This window comes from Micromys minutus, assembly GCF_963924665.1.
Source record: "Micromys minutus genome assembly, chromosome: 26".
Classification (NCBI taxonomy): Eukaryota; Metazoa; Chordata; class Mammalia; order Rodentia; family Muridae; genus Micromys; species Micromys minutus.
This window is the reverse complement of record NC_137961.1, coordinates 6770731-6798237: the sequence shown is the minus strand read 5'-3', so window position 1 is coordinate 6798237 and position 27507 is coordinate 6770731. Positions and strand designations below refer to the sequence as shown.

The 27507-nt window shown below is 36.8% G+C and overlaps 1 protein-coding gene across 1 annotated transcript in view; it reads right to left on the bottom strand.

The window, feature by feature from the left end:
- Window positions 1–27507, bottom strand: part of SNTG1 (syntrophin gamma 1) — a gene marked incomplete at both ends in the record, with an annotated part of 231096 nt that overhangs the window by 9942 nt on the left and 193647 nt on the right. The window contains 3 exons of the mRNA XM_080938793.1: window positions 5539–5649; window positions 17815–17907; window positions 20767–20919. Coding sequence (XP_080794919.1) covers window positions 5539–5649; window positions 17815–17907; window positions 20767–20919 — 357 coding nt within the window. The remainder of the gene's footprint in view (window positions 1–5538; window positions 5650–17814; window positions 17908–20766; window positions 20920–27507) is intronic.

Genomic DNA, 27507 nt, shown 5'->3' with positions numbered 1-27507 from the left:
CAACATTATCATTTTAAAGCTGTTGGAAGTGGAAACAATTTCTAATTTTTTTTCACAGAGTTCTATTAATGTATAGCAAACAACTAATTTTTGTCAACTGATTTGATGTCTTACTTTATTACATGTGATACTGTGCTCTAGAAGGCTTTGGTAAAGCCTTTAGAATTTCCTTTCACATAAGGTTATATCACTATAAGCTCACCTTCCTGCACTATCTGAATGTGTTTATGATCTTTGTTTTGAATGACTTTTGAGAGGAAGCAGCTGCTGAATATGAGCATGACAATCTTAATTGTGGTATTAGTGTTTTCAGCTGTCCCTATTGACCAGAAAGGTAGCAGCTGGCAGGCCACCTCTGTTTTACATTGTGTTGAAGTATACTCCTTCAGCAACTAATTGATAGGGAAAGCATATTATGAAAGAATCTTCACTTGACCATCTTTTAATTCCTACTGCTATATAGCCACAAGGTTTTGTTTCTTATCTAATGTGTTCTAACTAACTTAAGCGTTCTACATAGTAGAAAATCCCTGTATCTGACTTAGTTAAGTGATTCTTATGCTGTTAAATTGTTTGGTATTCTGTTGGACATTTATCTAACTGTGTTTATCAGCAATATTTTGTTATGATATTATGGTTTTGAATGTGTTTCTCAGATATCAATATCAAGAGATAAAAGACTATGTATCAGTTCATCCCTTGTAAAGTTGAAGAAATTCATTCCCTCAGCAACAGGGAAATGTTAATTCTTTTTAAGTAATGAAATTTTATAGTGTTTCAAAATATACAAATACAGACTATATTCTCTTGTCTCGAAAGAATTAGACAAAATATTTATATTATACATTTCTGACTACTTAGAATCTAAAGGTAGTATTTATAAAGGGTTATAAAAAGAATAGTGGTATAATGAGCAAAAAATTTACAAATGAGTAAGGGAAAGATAATGCAAGTCAGTTCTATCACAAATATAGAGAGTTGAGGAAATGGTGCTGCTGGAGCAAGAAGCTCTACTGACACCCTGTAGAGCAAGTACCACAAGCAGCAGAAAATCAGTAGCAAAACCTGGAAAGGGGATAACCTTTGAAATGTAAATAAATAGAACATTCAATAAAAAAAGAAAATTCAGAGGTTTCCTATATGTCAACAGAATTCCCAGAAATAAATTTGAGAAATGCTTTCATTTACAATAACTTCTAAAAAGTAACTGGGAGTAAATTTAGTTGTGGACATAAAAGATTTGTACACAGATCATTTAAGTGTAATGGAAGAAACTAAAGGCAGCACAGTCAGCATCAGTAGAGACTGGATTCCTGAGATGGAAGTACAATGAATAACAACGAAGGAAATTGTGTATTATAGAAATGGGCAAAACCAACAAAACCTTTTATGCAAAACAATATAATTTTAAAATAGAAGCAACAGACGTTGGTTGTGTTAAAAGCAACTGAAGAAATCCAGTTAAGTATAATGAGAAAAACAAGCTAGAATAAAAACGCAGTGTTGACTTATGTTGCTGGAAGAGCCTCCAAAAAACATCTTCCCAACATTGCAAATGGAAATATAAAATGCTACAGTGGCTGTGAATTCAATCCACATCTCTGTTTGTTTGTTTTATCTTAAACAGGTGGTCTCATCATTTGTAATTACAGACCTTTATACCTGAGAAAATGTAAACATATCCACGTAGCTGTCTCTACAGCCCTGGCCTTGCTGTCGGAAGGGTTTCAATAAATATGGCAGCTGCTGTGTCCAGACTCTGAACACTGGCCTTACTGACTAGCAGCCTGTCACTCTGCTAGACCACTTTCTCTTCAGCCTCCCTGATCATTTTAGTGTCCTCTACAGGAACGCTACTTTCATTTAAGCCTTTGACCTCACAAAATTCATCTACGTGGCAAAGCCAAAGCCTCACATTAATTACAGCTTTTCTTTCTCTGCTGCCGTAATAGCTTCTATGTGTTTCAACCAAGTTCTGTTTTGTAAAACTTTCACATAAGGAATCACTGATAAGTAATATGTTAAAGCTTACAAGTAACCAGTGCATGAGAAAATGAGTCAAATTTGTTGCATTTGCATAGCTGCACATGTAATAAATACTGTCAGTTAAAGAACAAAACTGAACAGCAATTATTGGATTAACTTTACAATTCAGACTCATTTGATAAGTGTTTTGTTAGATCATTAAAAAAGTGGTAGAATTTAAAATCTTTACATTTATCTTTGTTTTGCAAAATAAAGTCGTAAAAAAAAAAGTGGTAGAAAATAACAGCTAAAAACCAAATACTATACAGCTCTTGAGAGCTTACGCATATTAGAATGAATACCATGCTTTAAAAACTTAATACATCCAAAGCTATGATAAATAAAATTTGCATTGATATGCATTTTATAGAATAATTAAAAATCATTATAAAGAGCAGTATAACTCTTAGCACAATGATGTGTCACTGATAGCTATGAAGAAATGACATCAAGAAATAGTAAGACTATCCATGGAGAAAGGCACATCATAGCGAGGGCCTGAAAACTGTAAGTCACAAGAAAAAGCAGGGAATGAGACATTTTCAAACCTGACAAAAACGAAATGAAAGGCATGAATGTGGCAACTTCCATTATTAGGAGATGTTAAAAAAAGGAGTAAGTACATGGGACAGAAGACCACAGTTCCTTCTAATGAGACAAATATAAATGAAGGCGAGATCTTTCCAGTGGGGTGCACACATAAGAAAGAAAAAGGTATGTTAGAGCATCTCTTGGTTATATGACCAGGAGTAGTATAGCTGTGTCCTCAGGTACTACTATGTCCAGGTTTCTGAGGAACTGCTGGACTGATTCCACAAAGAATGGAAGATTGTTTCTCCACAACCTCACTCACCAGCATAGGCTGTCACCTGAGTTTTGATCTTAGCCATTCTGATTGGTGTGAGATGGAATCTCAAGTTTGTTTTGATTTGTATTTTCCTGATGACTAAGAATTTTTAGGTGCTTCTGGGCCATTTGATATTCTTCAGTTGAGAATTTTTTGTTTAGCTCTTTTATAGGATTATTTGATTCTCTGGAGTCTAACTTCTTTAGTTCTTTGTATAAATTGAATATTAGCCCTCTATTGGAAGAAGGATTGGTAAAAAAATATTTTTCCAATCTGTTGGTTGCTGTTTTGTCCTATTGAAAGTGTCCTTTGCTTTACAGAAGGTTTTGCAATTTTATGAGGTCCCATTTGTGGATTCTTGATCTTGGAGCATAAGCCATTGGTGTTCTGTTCAGAAAAATTTCCCCTCTGTTTATGTGTTTGGGGCTCTTTCCCACTTTCTCTTCTATTAGTTTCTATTAATATCTAGTTTTATGTGGAAGTCTTTGATCCACTTGGACTTGAGCATTGTATTAGGAGATAAGAATGGGTCAATTTGTATTCCTCTACCTGCTGACTGAAAGTTGAAAGAGCACCATTTGTTGAAAATGCTGTCTTTTTTCCATTGGATGTTTTCAGCTCCTTTGTTAAAGATCAAATGACCACAGGTGTGTGGGCTCATTTCTGAGTCTTCAGTTTTATTCCACTGACCTACATGCCTGTTTCAGTACCAATACCATGAAGTTTTTATTACGATTGATCTGTAATACAGCTTGAAGATAGGGATGGTGATTCCCCAGAAATTCTTTTATTGTTGAGAATATTTTTCACTATACTGGGTTTTTTGTTATTCCAAATGAATTTAGAAATTGATCTTTCTAACTCTATGAAGAATTGAGTTGGAATTTTGATGAGGGTTGCATGGAATCTGTAGATTGCTTTCAGTGAGATCTTTATTTTTACCATATCAATCTTTCCAATCCATGAGCATGGGGAACCTTTCCATCTTCTGAGATCTTTTATTTCTTTCTTTAGAGACATTTAGTTCTTGTCATACAGATCTTTTACTTGCTTGCTTAGGTTCACACCAAGGACACATGTTCCACTATGTTCATAGCAGTCTTATTTAAGAGAGCCAGAAGCTGGAAAGAACCCAGATGTCTTTCAACAGAGGAATGGATACAGAAAGTGTGGTACATTTACACAGTGGAATACCACCAAACTCAGTCACTATTGCTTATGCCAAGAAGTTCTTGCTGACAGGAGCCTGATATGAATATCTCCTGAGAAGCTCTGCCAGAACCATACTGATACAGATGAGGATGCCTGCAGCTAACCATTGGTCTTAGCATGGGAACCCCAATGGTGCAGCTGAAGAAAGGACTAAAGGAGCTAAAAGGGTTTGCAACTCCATATGAAGAACAATATCAACCAACCAACCAACTCCCCACCCCAGAGCTTTTATGGACTAAAACATCAAGCAATGAATAAAACACACACACACACACACACACACACACACACACACACACACACACACACAAAGAAAGAACCCATGGCCCTAGTCACTTATGTAGCAGAGGATGGCATTGGCTGGCATCAATAGAAGCCCTTGGTCTTGTGAAGGCTAGTTTCTCCAGTGTATGGGAATGCCAGGATGATGAGGTAGGTGTGGGTGGGAATGGGTAGGAGTGGGAACAACTTCATAGAAGCAGGGAGAGGAGGGATGGGGGATGGGAGAGGAGATAAAGGAGATAACATTTAAAAAGTAAGTAAAGAAAATATCCAACTAAAGAGAAAAGTAGAAGAATACAAGAGCAGATATACAAGACAACCTACCATCACAGGTTAAAAACAGAGCAGGTTAAAAGGAATATTACTGTTCAGAATATAAGAAACTGCATAGAATATCTCCATAAGCAAGTTCAGGAAAGCTTTAATAGTCAATCTAAGGAGAACCCCGAATTTACATAAGTGATTACAAAAATGAATTGTGGTGATTTTACTTTTTAAACAAAAAGTACATTGGGGTTCCATATCACAGGATTAGATTTTTCATTTTGTTTTCTTCTACAGAGGAATAATATTTTTATGATTTAGTTAGACTCAAACAATACCACTGTAGATTCATTATTGGGTAATAGATTTTTAAATTTTTGCAAGTATAAATTCTTATAAATATAAATCAGTTTATACTTCTATTGAGTTAAGAACATAGATAACATATTCCTGAATGCTGAAATAGTATATAAAGCAATGTGAAAAATCATTGAATAATTCATTGTCTTTAACTCATAATAACATGGCAATTACTGAAGTTTTGGAAATTGTACTCACATTTAAGAACTGATGAATACTACAAAAAGGCTAGTCTTAAAAATGCATTTTAACAATAGAGAAGCTGCAATGTAGCCCCTTCAGCTCTTAGCATGTTTTTTTCAGTTACACATAACTGTAGTTCATGCAAGATTAAGACTAAGGCCAGAATCGGTTTTAATTTTTTTGGAGCAATGCCTTTCAATGAATACCTGTCTCTATAGACTTAAAGTAAAAGTACTTGGGGATCACCGGGTATTTCAAAGTAAACAGAGAACATTTGAGTTCCTTAGTCCTAAATTTTCTTCCCATTGTGCCTTAGTAAGCTGAGATAATGGAGATGAATTGTATGGTGGGTTTCTTGTGTTTACCTTTGCTTCGATCTGTTTTGTATCTGGGTTCTGAAACAAAAATTTGATTTTGCTTTTGCCATCATCTGATGAGCCTTTGAGCTGAGAAAATTTGTACCTCCAAAGTACAGCCTAAAAAGAGATAGAAAGAGAATGTGTAAGTCAAACAGTAAATGTTGACATTCAAGTCAAGAAATCATGTACTTTAAATAAAAGTTAATCTAATTTAGTAATGTGTCCCAATATCAACATGTAAATTTATCCATCAAAGTCTTCTTTTAATGTTCAATGTATTCTTTAACATATACATCAGGTACCACCAACGTTTCTCAAAGATATAACTTGTTTAGGCAGATTCTTTAGTGAGATAGTTCTATTTCATCTGCTGCAAAGTGAAAAATGTCTCTGGTAAAAATTTCTGTCCATTATGATTGTCTTATATTGTTCTTAAGACAATAATATTAGTAAAAGTTTCAAGGATACACCTAAAAGTACATAACAAGGAGTGAGCAGACATTTATTTGTAACGAAGTATATAATATATGTGTGTATGAAGAACATAATCAATACTTTAATATAATTCTGCTTATTTGTCTAAAGATTATTTGGTTTATATTAACTGAAAAGCAAATCTAGAAGGAAACCAACGGGAACATTCAGACATTGCTGGTGGGTGTACCAACAAGAACAGCCATGTTCTTCATGATGGTTCCTCAGAAAGATGGGAATCAATTTTCCCCAATATCTAGTAATTCCACTAGTGAGCATATACCCATATGCTTCATCCTACTACATGGGCACTTGCTCAATCATGCTTGTTACTGCTCTATTCATAATAGCCAGAAATTGCAAACAATCAAGTGTCTCTCAACAAAAGATTGGATAAAGAACATGTGGGAATGTGGAGGTGGAAGAGGGAAGTTGGGAAAGAGAACAGCTTCATGGAGGCAGTGGGTTGGGGAGAGGGAATGGGAGGGGAAAGGGGATAATACCTGAATTGTAAATACATAGAATATTCAATAAAAATAATTAAAAATAGAGAAGATGTGGTAAATTTATACACCAGTGCATTACTCAACTCTTTAAAAGGGCATTCTGAAATTTACATACAAATGATTAGGATTATCTAAAATCATCTTCAGTAAAGCAAGCAGACTTTCTTCCATGCATTCACTTATATGTGACTATTAGCCATTAACATAATCTGTTGATCTAAAGAGGGAGGTCAGAGAAGAAAGAGGAAACTAATAGAACTCCCTTGGAGGGGAAGTTCTATTGATATGGATAGATACAGAACCAAGGATGGATTGGGAATACAATTATGTAGAGAGTGGAAGAAGATATGGGGATGAGTGAAGAAATACAAGTGGAGACAGATAGAAGGGCTTTTTTTGGATCAGGGAATCTTCGTGCAGGAAAATACTAGTGCTTCTTAAAATTTATGAATGTGATCCTAATGAAGTCTTGAAATAATGAGGGAGATAGCTTCAACTGGCCATTTCTCATTACCAAAGCTTTCAGTCTGGGACTGGGTTAAATCCAATTGAGTTGTTGGCCAAAGGGGTCTCATTGAAATTCCCACCCAAAGCCATTCTCTTGAAAGACTGCAGATTTCTTCCAAAAACCAATACCAAGGTGTCTTTGCTAAACACAATATCTACAAAACTCATTGAACATGAAAACATAGAGCTGGTTTCTACATACAATGTTCACCTATGTTCTTGTTATGCTGTGAACTAGAGGGGATAGAGGATACCAGTGAACAAGATGCTCTAAATCAACTGAGCAAAACTCCAATAAACACACAAACACTGAAGCAAAAGGTAGAGGGCTTATACATGTGTGTCCCAGCTCCTCTGTGTATATAATATGGCCCTCAGTTTAGTACTCTATGGATTCCTGCATATATGAACAAGTGGGTCTCTGATTTTTGTGTGCCTTCTCCTGTGGCTTCTTTCTTTATGTTGCTTTACCTTTTCAAACATAAATGTAATGGTTTTTTTTTTTTAATTTTAGTATATTCTATTTTGTTAAAACAAAAACAGTATTGAGAAAAAATACTAGCTATCCATTGAACAAAGAAAGGGACAATCCTCTAAAATCAAGCAACAAATGATTATTAACTACTAAAAAGGTAATTTCCTGACAAGTATTGCTTTAATGTCTTAGATTTCTCTTGTAGCATAACAATCAATTAATTTTTGTATGCATGCAACTAATTATATAAAGTTTCAACAACTTATATGCATTGGCCTTGATGGTTTACATGGATAATGCTTTTTGTGATTTCTTCCCTGTTAGTATTAGTAATAATTATGTGGCTAGCAATAATTGTCCAATACATACAAAACGTGATAATAAACCTGTGTATACATATGCTTTGCTCTCTGACATTCTGCAAAAGAAATAAGAAAAACAAAGATGTGAACTCATTGTTTACTGTGGGTGGGGCAGAGCGCACCATCTTCTTCCTGTAAGGTGTCATAGAAAGAATTGCCTAAACTATGACAAGTCAATGCAGTTGAAAGCAAGGGCATGGAGGGAGTATTGTGTCATAGCAACACTTTCACTGTAAGAAAGGTGAAGGCCTGGGAAGAGTATTTTAGGTCTTTTCACATTATCAAAGATGATAAGATATAACACTGAGTGAGTTCCATTACTGTACTTATATTTGCTTTACCTAACTGTAAATATCACCTCGTGTTTTGCCAGCTTTAGTAATAAACTGGGAAAAAATATTTTCAAGCAAATGTTCCCAAGAAAAAAGCTCAAGTGGTCATTCTAATATCAAATAAAATAGATTTTCAACCAAAAGTAATCAAAAGAGATAAGAAAGGACACTTTTCACTCATCAAAGGAAAAAAATCAATCAAGACAAAAATCTCAATTCTGACCATCTATGCTCCAAATATAAGGATGTCCACATTCATAAAAAAAAAAAAAACTACTAAAACTCAAAGTATATATTACACCACACATAATAACAGTGGGAGACTTCAACACCCCACTCTCATCAATGGACAGATCATGGAAGCAGAAACTGAACACAGTGAAACTAACAGAAGTTATGAACCAAATAGATTTAACAGACATCTGTAGAATATTTCATCCTGAAACGAAAGAATATATATACCTTATTCTCAGCACCTCATGGCACCTTCTCCAAAATTGACCATATAGTTGGTCAGAAAATAGGCATTGATAAATACAAGAAGATTGACAATCCCATACATCTTACAGTTTTTCTTATGGAAGTACTTTTGCAACTTTGAACTCTGCTTTAGTGTACAGAGAGAAATTTTAGCTTACAATTCTTCCAGGATTTGCTGCATACTAGTAGCTACAGAAGTTGAAAGGATGAGCCTGATTATTGCAAACTCTGGGAGGCCTTGCCTTTCTCCTCCATTCCATTTGCCTTGCTAAAATAAGTCACATTGCATTTCAAAAGCTAGCTGCCAAGGTCTATCCATTATTTAGCCATTTCACTCCCTTGAGGCTGACAAACAAGCCCTACCTAGAAGAGTATTGAAGTCCAGCAATCACAAGCCCTGTTGGATCACCTAATTAACATGCCCAATTACAACTGAACACCTCATCCTAACACAGGAGTTCCCATTTTACCTTTATAAACTACCATTTGCTTATGTGCCCTTTCTGTCTCCTCTCCATTCAGAGGCATTCTTTGTCCCCCCCCCCACCTTTAGGGACAAATGTCCCTTCCCCCTTTTTTTTGTTTCCCTCTCAGTCATTCTCTATCTCCCTGGTTTTGTCTCTCATACTCTGCCCTTTGTCCCTTGGGGAACATGCATCCCCTTTGTGCTGGGGATTTGTTCTTGGGCTGTCCTGAGCTGATCCTGGTCCCTAAAAAAGTGAACTGACATGACTGGCTGTGAGCATATTTTGGAAGAATATTCTAGTATCAATGGTATGCTATGCACCCGAATAGTATAAGTCTGAGCTATCAAACCTCCGGAAGAGCAGAAAATAATTTAAAATGCCAGTAAAGGCCAGAACTCTGCAAGGCCTTCAGTCCCAGAGAAGCACATTTTAGGCTAGAATGAAGCCTCTGCACTGTGCAGAGTGGTATTGTATCCTACAAGTCACTTATGTAGACACAGAGGCAGAAGGAAGTACTTGTGCCTACATAAAGCTGTGGTCTCCCTGTGCAGTGTAAAGACGTGCATCCAAGCCCTGATCTGTGTAGCAGATTTTAGGCTTTGTGGTTTTTTGTTTTGTTTTGTTTTGTTTATTCCTAGTGTTAAATACTGGTTATTAGGCACAGTGGATTTACCACAAATAGGTACTTGACAAATAATACAAGGAGTATCATCTGAAAGACCCGGAATAAACAAGAGAGGTTACTGAAACTTGTAATAGAAGAAAGTAAAATGAATAACACCATCTAGATTTCAGAGAGCGTCTAAAATCAGTTTCATTCAGGAAGTCTAGAATCAAAATTATAGAGCAAATTCGTACACAACTGAGTCAAATTTAAATGCTCAGGGTGGAGATGCACTGCTCCAAATGGTTTTGCTACAGCAATCAACATGCTAGGCCATCTTCTTAGAGTCATACTGTCAATGATTACCTATGCCCGAGGCTTTCCAATCAAGAATAGAACTTCTCCATCAGACAATTATCTGTATCCTTCATATTTATTTCTCAAAAATTAGCTCTACACACATGGAATACACACACACACACACACACACACACACACACACACACACAGCAATCTGTTGCCATTAAGAGTGGTATCTCAGCTTCTAATATGTGAAATTTCAAAATGACTCCAAGGAGAAAGAGTTTATTTTATCATGGCCCAGTGTCAAAGGAATACAGGACAAGAACTCAAAGAAGGAAGCTAGCTAGAAACAGCAATTAAAGTAGAAGTCTTGGGAGAAAGGTGCTTTCTGACTTTTTCAGCCTTCCTCCTTTCCCATCTCTAAATGACTTGCCTAGGGTTGGCACCACCCATAGTGGACTGAACCCTCCAACATCAATCACTAATTAATAAAATACCCTACATACCTGGCTACAAGCCATTATATAGCCTTCTAGTCTGTATATTGGTGCTTGTATGTATGTATTTTGAGACCATAGGTATTGAATAATCAGTTGTTGAGCTCTTCTATGAGGAGGATTTTCTCCTGCTCTTAGCATTCTTTAGCTGACTGTAGTTTTTATCTAGAATGGAAGCATCCTGGAATTTCCCCTGTCCATGTCCATTGGTATCATGTTTGTTCATCCTTGTTCAGCTCATGTTAGGTAGTCATGTGGGTGAGACCTCATGGTTGTAGCTTCTGACATTACTAAGAGACAAATCTCATAGCAAACTCCTTGAACCTCTGGCTATTTCAATCTTTCTTCTCCCTCTTCTTCAATGTTCCATGAGCCATAGGTATTGGAGTATTTTATGGATGTACCCACTGGGGCTGAGTTGCATAATTCTCCATTTTGATTGCTTCTGTTTTCAGGAGGTTTTGTTGTTGTTGTTGTTGTTGTTGTTGTTGTTGTTTGATTGTTTGCTTACTTGCTTTGTTTTCTTTTGTTTTGTTTTTGGTTTGGTTTGGTTTTTGTTTTTTTGGTATCAGTCTCCAAGTGTTGAAAGGAGAAGTTTCCTTGATGCAGGATGTAGACTTCCATTATCAGGCTAGAACCTGGAGAGGGATGGTCAGGGTCTGGCGGAGAGGAGTGGTTGTACGTGGCCTTCGGGCCAATCTCATGGAGACATTTTCTCAAGTGTAGTTGCCTCTTCTCAGATAACTCTACTCTTTTTTTCACATTGACAAAAAAAAATCTAACAACTAGGCCAATGTGCTACCTGTTAGTGTTTATTTATTGTTTTTTTAAAAATTGAATAGTACTTATGTAGTTGAAAGAGAGAACTTGAGTTTAATTGGCAGGAGTTTAGAATATATGAGTGACTCTACAATTATAGAAAATACTAGATAATGGGTAATTTAAAAGCTTGGCTTCTTATAGTTCTGTAGGCTTGGAAGCCATAGCTCAACCATATTATTGCAGATATAGTTCAGGATGAAATCTTAGCATGTGCAGCTACTTTTCTCTGAATTAAAATACCGGAAAGAGAAGACAGGCTCCAAAGACTGAAGAAGCAAGAAAATAAATAAAATAAAAAAACCTAAAGAAACTCACCAAAGCACAGAAAGAGTCAAGACTTCGTAACTTTTTTTCCACCAAGGTTGTAAAAGCAGAAAAACCACTGCTGGAGAAGGAGACTTTCTGAGGAACAGTACTAGGCAGGCTGGCAGCTCTAGACATGCTGCGACAGGCTTTGTGATGGCCAGTATCAGGCATGAGGACTGTCAAAGAAGGTTCAGTTTCCTTTTCAAAACCTAAAGTCCATTGCAAGGGGCCGGGCTTGAATGAATGCTTCCAAACTGCAAAGGGTTCATATAGGATGTGGCCGTATCGTCTCAACATATTTATCCCCCTTTCTGCCTCACTTCCCGTACACTGCACTTCAGCTCTGCTGTTGCCACCCTGAGTAGCAAGTATGCATTTCCAGTATATGAACATGCTTTTCTCATTTGTATTGTTTAGAGTATAATCCTAGCTTGTGTCATACCACACCAGTACTGCAGCACTGAGATATATCCCTAGCCCCCCTAGTGTAAGCTTAAAAGGGAAATATGCACTCAAATCATAGTGCAGTGGTTTCTTTTTGTTTTCTGTGTATTGTTTTTATTGCTTTTATTTCTCAGCACAAGACAATTCAGTCTCACAACCAATACTGTAAATCATCTTTTCTCATTATTCATCCTTTCTCCTTGAACCATTACCACTTAAATGGTTACTTAGGGCTCTGGAAACAAGCACATTTCTTGAGACAGCTGGATGGATATAAGAGACAGCATCATCACTACACTACTAAAGAGCTGAAGGAGTTTGCTATTCAAGCAGAAGCCTGGGGAATATATTCGGGAACAAATCTTAAGCATGTGGTATGATTATCAAAGGACTTAAAACTGGATCAGGCTGAGTTTATTGATATGAATCATCTCAGTGGAGATTCAAGGTTTAATATACAAGCTCCTTCCGTTGAAAAGGGTGTCAAAAGTTTGTTTGAGTGGTTGGCTGGAACATTTGTCAATAGATAGCCACCTGAAAGGAATTGAGATGCTTTATATCCCTTGGTTTAATGCTGACAAAGGGATTTTAAGGGTTAGGGAAATTGCAATGCTAGAGTGGGTATGTGTGTAAAACCTAATCCTCCACAATGGGATGGCCCAGGAAGCACACCCTTCACTAATCCTATATGATGGAAAATGGTGAGAAACACACCAGCATAATTTTAAGAGTTCTGTTGCCCTTTTCTTTGTGGCAGACCTTAGGGTTGGAGATGCTGCTGCTCCACTGGACACATTATATGCAATCGCTTTGACCCAGAGTAGTGTCAGGTGGAATCACTCAATCATCAGAAACAAAGGTGATCATAGTTATCATAATGAGCATCACAGACAAGGTTAGGTCCATAATAACTTAACCTATAACGGTCAGCGCAGGCAAAGGGGATTTTATGGTAACAAGATTCACATAAACTTTTGGTATAAGCTAATTAATAGTAACGTTTCCAGGCATGAAATATATACTGTTCATTTAATTTTTGTTTGATGTGTATAATCATAAACATTTTCGAACAAATGAAATAAAGGCTACACTGTGTTGTGGCAAAAGGCAAGCTTAGTCCATGAATCAATTTCCAGACTTGAGCCAGTTTTCAGACTCAGCAATGAACTCCTGATACAAGGGACAGCTAGGTTCCCCTGAGGAAGGAATTTGATAAACTTCCTAAAAGTTTTACTGCAAACCTTTCTCCAGTCCTTCCGACAGAGGGACTTACAGCCTTTTACAAGAGTAAGTGTATACTCTGGGGAAGGAAACAGATTTTCTGGAGTCCAATGGATACTGGTTCTGACCTTATGCTGATTCCAGAAGATCCCAAATATTATTGTAGCTGTCCAGTTAAAGTAGGGGATTATTGAGGTCAGATGATTAATGAAAATTTGACTGATGTCTTACTCACAGTAGGTCCAGCCAGCCTCTGAACTTATCTTGTGGTTATTTGCCTAGTCCCAGAATATGTAATTGAAAAAAAATTACCTAGAAGTTGGCAGAATTCTCACATTAGTTCCCTGACTTGTAGGGTGAGGGCTATTACTGTTGGAAAGGCTAAGCGGCCAAACAAAATGGTAAATAAAGAAGTCACTTCCCTGGAGGAATTGCAGAAATTAGTGCTACCATCAGGGACTTGAAAGACGCAGGAGTGGTGGTTCCCACATACCTCCCTCTCACACTCCTGGCAGAGCAGTGCAGAAGACAGGTGGAGCATGGAGAAGGACAACAGACTTTCAAAAACTCAATGGATTAGTGAGTTCAGTTAAAGTTGCTGTACCAGGTGTGGTACCCTTACTTGAATAGATAAACATACCTTCTGTATACAGCTGTTGATCCAGCAAAGGCCTGTTTTTATTGCTCCCTTTCCATAAGCACCAATTTACAGAAGATTACAGAAATACAACCTTACAGTCTTACCTCAAGGATATATTATAAATCTCCATCTCATAACTTAGAAGGAACTTAATTGTCTATCTCTTCCATAGAATATTACATCTGGGCACTATATTGATAACATCACACTTACTGGGACAAATGAAGAGGAGGTAGCCACCACTTTGAAGTCATTAATAATACATGTGCACATTAAAGGATGAAAATGTATCTACCTAAATTCAAGGGGCTTCTGTAGTACTTTAGTAAAATTCTAAGGAGTCTAGTGGTATGAGGCATAGAGAAATACTCTTTCTAACCTAACAAATAACTACTGTGCTTGGCCCCTCCCACTACCAGGAATCATTACATTTAATGTATCTATTTGGAGTCTGGAGACAGCACATTCCCCATTTGGGTGTATTACTCTAGCCTATATACCATGTGATTTGGAATGCTGCCAGCTTTGTGTGGGGACTGGAACAGGGAAAGCTCTTCAGCAGATCTAGGTGGCTGTACAAGCTCCTCTACCACTTGGACCATATGATTCAGCAGACCAGAGATATTTCAGGTGTCAATGGCAAACAGGGATGCTGTTGGATGCCTTTGGCAGGTTCATACATGGGAAATTATCTGGACCACAGGTTCCTTGCCTAGAGGAAATACCTTGTTTGTGGTTGAGACAAAACCCACTGAGATATGGGATTGTTAGAAATACTGATTAAATACTGCTAATCTCAGCATTATGTTATAGAGTTAAAGAGTAGCTCTTATTTATTCACTTAATATGTGAAGGTTTTCAGGATTTATTTTTAAATTAGTAAAAACACTTGGCTACAAATGAAATTAATAATTTCAATATAAACTGAAGTAAGTGCTTGGTGACTCAGTCTCTGGGAGCCCCTAGGAGTGCAAGTTAGATAATACTTTTGGTTTCCCCCTGGATTCCCTGTCATTTTTAGATCCCTACAACCTTCTCGTAACCCTTCTGAAAGACTGCCCAAACTCTTCCTAATATTTGTGTGTGAGTCTTTCCATCTCTTTCCATTGGCTGATGGGTGGAATCTTTCAGAGGACAGTTGTGTTAGGTTGCTGTCTGCAAGCACAACAGAGTAAGAGTACCATTAATAGTATCAGGGACTGGCTCTTACCAATGGGATTGGTCTCAGTTTGGGGCAGTCAGTGACTGGACATTCCCGAAGTTTCTGCTCTACCTTTCTCCCTTCACATTTTGCAGGCAAGACACATTTTGGGTGGAATGTTTTATGGGTGGGTTGCTATCCATATTCCTCCACTTGAAGTCTTTCCTGGCAACAGGGAGTGGCTACTTCCAGTTCCATATCCCCTACTGCTAGGAGTCTCGGCTAGAGTCACCCCCATCAAAGTTCTGTGGCCTCCCCCACTCCTGCAACAGCCAAGTTTCTCCTCTGTCCACTGCTCTCCCTATATATAATCTCCACCCCACACCTCTCCACATCCTATCTTTCACTCAGTGCCTTCCTTCCATGGGCCACCGATATCTATTTTGTTTCTCCTTCTGAGAAAGATTCAACCATCCTTCTTTGGGCACTCCTTATTATTTAGCTTCTTTGAGTCTGTAGATTTTATCACGGTTATCCTTTACTTTATGACTAGTATCCACTTATCTCTGAGTACAGACCAGGCATGTCCTTTTGGGACAGTGTTACCTCACTCAGGATATTTTCTAGTTCCATCCATTGGTTTGAAAACATACTAATGTCCTTGCTTTTAATGGCTAAGTAATATTCCATTGTGTATATGAAACACGTTTTCTTTATCCATTTTCAGTTGAGGGGTATCTAGGCTCTTTCCAGTTCCTGGAAAGTCATCTACAAGATAACCTATACACGTAAGATTCAGGAAACATCATGAAAGTGGGAATAGGAAGATAGTAGAATCCAGAGGATCAGGACCAGCTTTGAGTTTGTGTCTCTTATAAAAGATAGGGAAACTATACACATGATAATGCCAGCAAAATGGCAGCCTAAACAAGGTCAGAACATATCAATAAACATGCTAATGTAAAGGGAGAATATTCTGGACAAAAAGGGACAATACCCTTAGACAAAGTGGTGGTAGAGGCAATTAAAGACTTCTCCAAGGATGAGCCCCCTAATTGATTATCCAGTACCAACTATTTGGTCTTGAAAACTTAGGAAGACAAGCAAGAATAAATGGACTCAGCAAGTTGTATTTATGTATTTATGTACATATGTGTATGTATGCCTGAAGAATACGGTGTATATATTATGTTTTAATCAACCTTCACAATGGAAGCAACATAAAAATTATCAACTTTACCAAACAAATCTTAGAGACTAAGATATGACTGAGAATGGACATTTGGGATACTCTGATTAAATAGGCTTTATCATTTTAAAAAACATATTTTCAAGTCAGATTAATTTACTGCTGAATATATTTAGCAAATTAATACTCAGGTAAATTAATCAGTAAATCTGTCAATTCATTAGAGTTATACTCACAAGCTTATTTTCATTTGATACTAGTCTTACTAAAGGTATCAGAAGAATTACTACAACAGAGATTCTTAACTACTGATTATCCTTTAAGTATCAGACAGAGACCACATTCTATGTTATAGAATCTGTTCTAGAATGTACCATTGCGTTTTTCTGTGACTACCAAACCACCACTAACAGTCCATAGACAGCTGGGACTTTCTGAATGACGATCATAGTGCTGCACCTTAAACCATCATAAGTACATATGCCGGGTTCCCTACTTTTATTAGCAGCTCGTCACATCTTTAGGTCCACTTCTTTTATGAACTATCTATACTTCCTCATGTATATGTTGCCATTGTCTGATTTTTTACATATTTTCTTTTGAAAATTGTGTGCACACATTTACCTGAGAGAAAATTTACAACAGATTATTTATTAATCACTGAGACAGTGGGAGGGGACCATACCAGTCCATCTTTCGATAAAGGAAGATGCTGCAGCAAGGACTAAGAGAGCAAAACCAGAAGAGGTGGAAGATCATTTCAAACTGATACTGATGTTGTGTAAAACTTTAACTTTTCCACATGTTACACGATGATAAACAAGGATGACTATTATGGGTAACTACTGCTGAAGAAAGGCCACTAGGATTCCTGTGGACCAGAATGTTTGGAAAATGTGAGAGCCATCAAAGCACACAGCACTCACATTAAGTCATGTGTTCATAACAGACATCTTCCAAACACCCAAATTGCACCATTCTGTACCAAATTTTAAGAAATCAACTATAAAACTGAAAAACATGTTTTTTATACACTTACCATCTATCTTTGACTCAGAAAAAAAATAACAAAGGAACTCTCAAAAATCATTGATAAAGAAAGAAGTTCTTCTCAAACATATGAAGCTATAGTTTTATGAAAAATAAATAAATCAGTACCTATTATTTATCATCTGTTATCCATCTATGTATATATTCTGTTATCTCTCATCAATCTATCATTTATTCATCTATTATCTATAATCTACTGACCCATAATACATCTCTCTATGTAAGATATTCACCAACAATCTCTATATTATGTGTCTATGTGGACAGAGTAGCACAGAATACATGGCTATATTAACCGTTTCCATTAACAGTGTTTTAACCGTTTATGTTCCATAGATCAAAATGAGGATCATAAGTCCAATGTGCAATTATCTTAAAGGCTTCAAGTTGTTCAAAGGCTTTTCACTCACTCTTGAATGATAGCCTTGATACTTATTTTTCCTGCCACCTCATGCATATTACCTTTGTTGCTGCGTCAAAGCAGATGAAGCCTGTGCTGAAGTCAATAGTGAGGCCCATTAGGTGACTCTCCAGCACACATGCATAGGTCTTGCACTGGAGAAAACAAAGAATACAGTTAGTTTCCATGTGGCTTATATAATCAGTGTCTCTACAAATGTAATACTTAGTAGCGGACTTAGTATGTCTCAGTAGTACAATACATACCTAACATGAATAAGACCCTGGGTTCGATCCAAAACATTGTAATTTTACTTGTAACTATTTTAGGAAGAAACATAAATATGGATACTAAAAAATGAAAATATAAATAAGACATGAATTAACTGGGACTTATATACACCCTGTAACATTGTTAAATTTGGTTGTCTAGTTGAATTTGAGTTTTATTTCAAGCTACATAGCAATGAATAATATGAACTATAATTATCCTTTACATATGAGGGAGCTGTTTGTTTTGGCAATTTCTAACTATCAATAATTTTAATGCATTCATTTTTATTATATTTATACAAATATATTGTCTCTCATAAATACCTATAATTACCAAATTGCTTTTATAAGAATGTTATATTCAAATGATTAAAGCCTAATTTTTATTTTAAAACTTATAACCAGAAAACATGTTCATTTGGAGTTAAAATAGTAGATTGGAAGATCTACTAATTAGGTTTGGAAGCCAGTGCTTAGGTATAATTGTATTTGCTAAATACATGGATATGTTACACTGCTCTGTTCAGCTATTAGTAATTTATAAAAACTACTATCATCATTAAGGACTGTTTTAAGCTACATTGTTTTCTTTTAATTTAGGCTCAATTATTTTCTATTTCCATGTATGGCCATTAAAAGGAAGATTCCAGGTGAAGATGCTTTATTATGGTACATTCAAATGTTCTCATTAAGTCGAACATTGCAAATTAAGTTACATTGCCTCAATAATCATTAAGTGGAAGCAAATGAGTGGGATATGTTGAGATTCGCTAAAGGTTTACTCTGTAACTTACAATGTCAAGAGATGTACTGAGTCTATTTAATACAGTTAAAAAAGAAATGCTTATTTATTTTATAATTAATATATTTACTTAATGCAAATGGATTTCAGGGTAAAAAATGATAACCAAAATTATTACTTGGTAGGATTATTTTATAATTATATACTAAATAATATATATAGATAAATATACATAGGATATATATCCTAGATGCCCTTTGGAACTAAATTCTTACCACCAGATTAAAAAAAAAAAAAGAGTATAGACTCAATTCAAAGTAACTTTAATTAAGTGTAAGAACTTTTTGAAATTAGTACAATCTCTAAAACATCATATTATAATAAACCATTTTAGAACTGGATTAGTATACAGTTATGAAGCCAATATGTTCTTTACTGCTAAAATCCACTGACCTGGGAAAATTATAAGGGCAGTAAAATTACCCTAAGTGAATTTTAGCTCACATTGTTCTTTTAAACTAGGATACGTTACCTTCTGTTTATAAGCTGTTTCTTGTATGTATCTATAGCCACTATATTCTCTAAAGTTTAATCGTAACTTTAAATGATAATTTCAAATGTACTCAAAGTACGTGCCTTTATGGATCATCCTTTCAAAAATATGCTAGTACCTACACTGTTTATTAAAGGTACAAAACAAAGTCTAAAGTAATAAATAGGTATATTTGTAGGTAGAAAACTTTACTTTGCAGTCTTTTAAATACAAATATATTTCAAAATATTTTCTAGTTCTTCAATAGTATTTGTTCTGCACCCAGTCTTTAAAGCTTCAGGAGCTGCTGATCCGAGTGGCTGATGGGCTGCGCCCTGTTCTGCGCCCTCCAATAGTATTAATAATGCTATAGCTTTGTAATTTTCTGCCTATCTATTTTATTTTACTATGTTGAAACAGTATGCCATGTTTCACAGACTGAATTCAAATTACATTAAATTACTAAGGATGACAGTTAACTATTTTCCTTGCCTTTACCTCCCAATTACTGCGGTTGTAGGCATGTACTATTAGGCCCATCTCTATAATTTTTACCAACTTTAATGAGACAGAGATATTCATTATTTTAATCTTAAACAATATTCATCATGTTAGGATATTCACATTTTCAAATAAGAGCATGACATATCTAAACATTTTAACTAATTTAACCTATTTCTAGTTTTATATCTGTAATTATATGTTTAAAAAATAAGTATCCATGTAAGATGGTCTTTGATCTCTCCATCTACTTCAATGGGTGAGAACCTAATTAACTTCAAATTTTCCTGTATCTTGTTCTGGTTTAGCCACTGAACAAATTCTATGAGGAGTTTAATTTTAAGTTCTCATGTAGACAGACAAAAGGCTCTATAAAGTCTGATCTAGATATTGTTTCACACTGAAGTACTACAATTCAGGAAATATTCTCTGAACACTTCTGAGTTGCAAAATGTATTAGATTTTTAACTCATGCAGAAATAAAATAAGCGACTTTATTACAAAAAAAAAGGTTGTTCAGTGTTAGGATATGAGCTATACCAAAAACAAAACATAAAAACAGTGAAGGAAGGTGCTCTTGTTTGCTATAGGGGAAAGACGAAAATTCAGCACAGTTGTTGTGGAAGGTGTCTGGTAGAAAGTACTAGAAATCCACAGATGAAGCAACCCTTGAATAAAGCCTCACATACTATACATGGTGTTGAAAGGCACCGATGAAAGAGGGCTTCTAGAACCTAGGTGGCCAGGTTAGTCTACTTAATAAGAACAGCCTCGTAAATGGTAAACTACAGCCAGAGAGTACTTTTCTATGTAAGATTTGAGTTATATAAAAAAATTAAATGATTGTTGAGTTATACCTAATTATTCATTTTTCAGTGATGGTTAAACATTGGATGCATTTGATATGAAGGAACTGGGTTTCTAAGTTCTCCAGGTGCCACACCTGCTGTGCCCCACAGGATCTCACCTGTATGCGCTCCACTTCCAGAAAGGTGGCAGTTTGAAAGGCTCGCTCCCACTGTGCTAGGTCACTCTCTAACTCCACAGAGAAGTAAAGGTCCTCCCCACACTCGGACTGCATAGTGAAGCAATGTTTCCGCCGATCCAGTAGGTCACTGTCCTGATGAAAACCTGGAGTTACGCAGGCTTGCACACATCAATTCCCACTCAGCACAGCAAAGGTCTACTAAAACTGCTCGAAACAGATTCCACATTGCCATTAACTGATAATTCAGAATGCTCACTGCAACCAAATTTAACAGTTTACACCTAACACACAATTTCCTTTTTGCAATGTTTGACCCCCATCCACAAGAAGAGACTCTAGGTTCAGTTTGAACTAACAAAGGAGTAACCATACTGCTTAATACAACAAAACTTCTTTTTGTTTGCAAAATGGACTTATATATAACCCCTGACTTCCTTACAAAGTTGTCTGGACACAAAAATGAAGATGCTGCCATCTTTAATAGGCATGAAAGATTTTCACTGAGGTGATAATTATTTGAAATCATTTTAAAATTACGAACCCATAGGAGATTAGAAAAAACTTGAGTATGTTTTATCTACACCAGTTACACTGTATCACAATCCACCCTCCACAGGCCCCATAAACATTGCACTGTGTCAAAATATTTTCCTCCTAGAAAATTCCTGGTTTTGCCTCAAGCTTTTCACTAACCTATTTACTAGCCTGCTTAGCTAGACCAACACATTGCAATACCAATGTGCTTTCCAAATTCAAAGATTCCACTAGGTGAAAAACCCAGTGACACATTTAAGTAAGAGGCTAACAGGATGTACTACTTTCTAAGATATATAATTTGAGATATTTATTGAGTACACTGAAAATTGCACAAAGGCTAATTATTGGTAACCGTCTTCTTTGGCAGAGGAATGTGTGCAAATGTCTCAAAACTAAACAACAATGGAAATGGATCAAATCCTTGGCTTTGGCAATAAAATTTAAAGGAATATCTAACTTCCTTGTATTCCAAACTTATAAAGACTCACTGGAAGAATAAAGACAGTTATTTGCAGTGTTGTAGAATTATCTCTGACGTGTATCATCAGTAAACTCTCTGAGAGCTGAGAAGATGACCTATCATTTGTTTAAGGGGAAAACACTGAAGACAGAATGTGAACATAGCAAAGAGATAAATAGGTGATTTGGGGTGAATATTACATATGGGGAGTGTCTTCATGGAAGATATTAAATAAAAAACAGCAACAAATACACTGGTACAAACTACTATAAGTGTGAATACAATCTTTGTAGATTGGTAAGTGATAAACATTAAGTGAACAGGGAATGAAAATTGGATTATATTTAACAATGTTTAGCATAAAAGGAACAGAAGTGGCCAAGGCCTGAAGCAAGTAAGGAATGGAACATCCGGAAACCCACAGGGTAGGAGATGAGGTCAGGCACTGATTTTGAACTTGAACCTAAGTGTAATTATAAGCCATTCCACAAATAAAGTTTCTTGGTATCCTCAATCTATGTTGCCAGTATTTTATCTCCAACTACAATATTTTGAAATTGATAACTTTGACACAAAATTGTAACTTAACTTTGCAGTTTTCAGAATTTGTCAGCTTTATTATTCATCACTCTGATCTTCTTTTTTCGTGTGTGTGTGTGTGTGTGTGTGTGTGTGTGTGTGTGTGTGTGTGTGTGTGTGTGTGAGTTGGGGAGAGATGCTGGTACATATGTGAGCATGGGTGGATGTCAACATTTGAATTCATCAAGAGACCAGACGTCAACCTTGGATGTTCTAACTTAAGCTGCCAATCCTGATCTTGTTTTGTTCTTGCTTGTTTTATTTTCTGATACAAGATCTACTGGTGGCCTGAAATTCACCCATTAGCTTAGGCTAGAAAGCATATAGAAAAGCTGAAATCCTCCTTTCCGAGCCTCTTCACTGCTGAAATGCCTTTTGTCTGGGGGCTAACGTCCTTGAGTGCACATTCCTCTCATGGTTCGGCAGCAGACACTTTACCTTCACAGCTATCTTCCAAGACCCTCATTTTCTTTTGTAATCTAAAATCTTCACCAATGGAATTGCTGTCACCACCGTCTGTTCATTCTCATGACGAGGAAACGATCTTGAAGTGACTTTCATTGACCTATTTTATAGTCTCTTGATAGAACTTAACTACCTTACACATTTCCAACCACATCGAGCACCAGTGCTTGCTGAGTGCTGAGACCATTAGGAACAGCTCTTATCTAATCGAGATGGAAAACATCACTTCAGCATTTCTGAATAATTACCATTGTCACCTGTAAAACGTCACACTGCGCACTTCTGGAGTCATTTGAGTATTGAGTACACAGCTGGAAGTAACAAAAGCAGTATAAGAGTGCTGGGAATTAAAAATCAAGGAAACAGCAAGAGAGGGTGCAAGAGAAGGAAGATTTCTAAGAAGAGCTGCCTGCAGTACCGAGACTCACTGCATCATAAGCTCAGAAAGTGTTAGCATCCTGCCAAGGAGCATGAGCATAGGGAAGAATGAGCAGAAAGGATGTTACAGAAAGGGGTACACAGAGCAAGAAAGGGAGGTCTAGAGCAAGGCTGAAATTCAAGGATCCCTCCCCATAAGCTTAGTGGAACCTGTCTGAGCCCCAAAAGCACAGCTTTGCTTCAACAGTGATGGCCTTCAGTAGAGACCTTGATTCTGCTCCCTGCAGTTTCAGCTGGGCCTTCTGCACTGTTTATTCTTCTCTCCAAAAACCTGCACTCATTACCAAGGTGGTATAAATAATGACGCATCAGAAGGTATTCAGCATTATTTATAATATAAATTAGTTTCGATGCTAGTAGTTCTTTATAAATAACAGTCCTGTGCTCAAGATGGGCATGCAATAAAATGCATCTGTGGATCTTCCCATCTGTCGCTGGCCCTGGATTTGTCTGGCTCTGTATTTGTCAGAATGTGACCCTTTGTTCATTTGGAAGGTACAATTTAATGAAGGTAATTGTGATGAAATAGGTAACCATATCATGAGCGCTAACATTCAGTCTCAAGTGTGACTTCTCCAGCTGAAGAGTCCACTTCGAGTCTCTGCAACCCTTTCTGTAGACAACAGCCCCGTGAAGCAGAGATGAAGAAGCAGTATGCTAGTTTTTGAGCATATACATAATCCCAGCCAGAAAGTTTCTTAGTTAAGATGTGTAAGGTTCAGCAGGAAAGACAGTAAATCGGAGCAAGGCTTTCTGGCAGCAGTTGGTGTGTGTGCAGTGTGGCTCGTTCCTCCTCCATTTGTCACTGCCCTAGTCATAAGGACACCTTCCCCTATGCTGATGCGTTCATAACATTTACAAGGATCGCTGATAAAATGCCCATAATGGGGCTGTTTTTTTATTGTTCTGCTAAATTTCATCTGCCCGTAATCGCTCTCGTTTTATCTGCCTTTGGTCACTATAGTCACTTCCCTGATTATGGAGTAACGAAATCAAGCAGCATTTAGATGCAAAGTTGCTGCAACCAAACAAACACTGTGGCTTATTTTAGGGAAAAATGACCTAGTGTAAAAGGTTCTTCCACTAAAAAATAATGCTTTTCATCCTTTTTTTGTAGTTACTGCAATCACTGGGAAGGCTCCAAAAACTACAGTAGCAAATTCATATACATTTAAATTTGAATTTGAGTCTAATTTAACAGTAGAGTTTCGGTGTGACTCAGGAGCACAAGCTAAGCTGAGAAATCTATATCTGGCCTAATAAATGAAATGGAAATCCAGAGACTTATCACAACATTATATGTATTTATTTATTTTTTATAAAAGCCCCACTCATTACTTTATTGCAGCCTTCAAGCACAGCAGCCCTTCTCTGGGAACCTACACTGCAGTCCAGGAAACAGGGAGTCTGCTGATCTTCCTATCTCCCAGCCTTCCTCTAAGTCCAGTCCCCTGGTACCATCCCAGCTCTGCAGCAGACCTTCTGCAGTGGCCTGACTCCATTCCCAGGGAACTAAATAAGAAAAACCCCAAACAAATAACAAACCAAAACCTCTGAGTTTATTGCTGTGGCTGTTCATCAAGATGTACAATTGCTTTAAAACTAAATGTCAGGTACCACCCTTAGAGAAATACATCATGTGTAGCCAGTGATTTTAGGTTCTATGGGCAAATTGCTTCTCTAAAACTAATATTGTTCAATATTTAAGTTGTTTAAGTTTTTTTTTTTTTACTTCTTCCCTGTTTTCTCCCAATCTTTTTCATGTATACCTCTTACTCTTTCTTTTTCAGTTTCATGATCTATTTTCTTTAATTCTTTTTATTCTCTCTCTTTTTCTTTCTCTCCCTCCTTCCCTCAATCCCTTCCTGAGTCCCTCCCTCCCTCCATTTCCCTCCCTCTCCCCTCCCTCCCTACCCCCCCCACACAAAGACCTAAATACATAAATGCAACCTTCTTGATCCCATTTAATGTTACCCCTCTGCATATGATCTCCGGGATGATAATATTTAAAGAGTAACAAATTAGGTAAAATAAGATTTTCAATAATTTGAATAAAACTTTGACCCTTATGTCAACTAAAAATTAAGCAGTTAATTTGACATATACATACACAAACACATACCTGTTTGTTAATACTGGGGGGGGGGAGGATTTCCAGATAATGTTTAGAGCCCTCTTTTCTAAGAAACCATACCTGACCAAATTCTTTAAATATGTTTTCTAATCTTTTAGTACTTCATAAATTTATGCTATAGATTTATTTTCTTGCAAGAAAAATAGTTTTCTAACCCACAGTCTACCTCTACTGTAGTCCCCCATGAGGTCTGGGAAGTGAGAATATCAGGTTTTAAGTCATTTGATAAACTTGGAGGGATAAATTACCATTATTCAGTTCCTAATGAAGCATTTAAAAATGAGTTAAATGGTATTTCCTTTGAAATTCTTGTGAAGGCAAAATTTATTATTCATATTTGAGAAGTGACTGCTGTATACAAAGGCTTCCATGATGTTTATGGTTCCGATGATAACTAATTTTAATATCACAGTTGATGTCTGTTAATAACTAGATCAGGTCTTGGTCCTGTGCAGACTGAGAATCTGTTGTGCGTCTCTGTGTCTGTCTTTTGGTCTCTCAGACACTCAGTCTTTCTGTCTCTGTCTTTGCTTCTCTCTGTCTCTGTCTCTCTGTCTATGTCTCTCTCTCTTTCTTTTACCTTCCCTTCCTCAGCCTCCTCTCTGCATGTATGGATGCCCTCATACAGACAAACTGTTCCAGATTTAAATAGTTATATAAGAGCCAAAGCATAGACCATATAAATATGCATCATACCTCATTAATATCCTTTCCTCTCTGAAGAATATCACTTATACTGTGAAATACTACACCGAATATGTTTCATAACATAACTATGCAAATTTAGCGTTTGTAAGGTCAGAATCATTATGTCAAATTGAACACGCCAGACACCGAAATACAAGTTAAACATGACCTCATTCCTGCGTGGAATATAAATTCAGCGATCTCTTAGAAACTGGAAGTAGCATATTGGTTCCCGAGGCAAGATGCAAGTACCGATACAGAAAAACGTGGGCGTGGCACGTGGGCACGAGCTTCAGTTAAATGGAGAACCGGATGATGCTGTGCTTTATAGCAAACAGGGTGAATGAAGATGGTCATTATGTCCTACATGTTTCTGACATGTAGACAAAAATTTTTTAGTATTTGGAAACTGCCTTGAAGTACTTTAACTGATGGTTAGCTAATGAAAATATGCTGCTCATACAAAACAAGTACAAAACGTCTGTGAAGGTGTGAAACTTGCAGGTAAATCAATGAAACTGAAATTACTATATTGAGTAATGAAAGACCAAGATTGTGAAGCCAAATGCCGTAGTTTCTGTCTTCCACACGGATCTTAGCTCTGAATCCTTAGAGTTGAGTGCGCAAACTAATTACAGCTTTCAGGAAAGTAGGGTGATCCTGTAGCCACAGCAGAAGAAGGAGAGACTCTAGAGAGGCAAAGGCAGGACACAAAGGGAAAGATGGAAAGAAAATAAGGGGTAGAGGGAGGAAGGGGAGATAAAAGGCATTAAAGGTATTGGGAAAAGTCATTGAGAATCAATGTGTAAGATAAGATTTCTTTATCTCTGTCTTTCATCTCTATCTCTACGTATTAGTATTATTTTAAATAGGGTTAGACTGCATAGAGTGAGAATGTTTCTTCCCAAGAGCCATAGACCATCTTACCTAAACCCCCTACCAGACACAGGAAACCTCCTTTTGAGTTTGTTGTGCGTAGGGCCCAAAAATCTACCAAACGGTATTGGCTATTGTCTTTGCCCTTTTCTGACTCTGGGAAACTGAAGGTAAAACCCTATTGCTGGAGACATCACATGTTTTGGACACAGGTATTGAAGAAATCAGCTGGAACTGAAGTTTCTTTCTTGAGAATGAACTTTCCCAGGATCTAAAGGTTTGCCAGCTGTCAAGGGAGCAAAACAAACAAACTGTAAACTATGAAGCTGCAAAGCCTATGAATTGTAACATTGACTATCCCTACATAATACCCCCAAGAATTAGGCACTTGTATCCTTGTGGTAACCTACAGTTACCCAGTGGTTCTTAATGCCTGCTCAACAAGAGAACTTCATTCCTTTCTATTTTAAACCTAGCTAACTACTCATGGCTAGAGTGGCCATAGACCCTAAAGGAGGTAGCCGAATTCATAAATCAACATAAC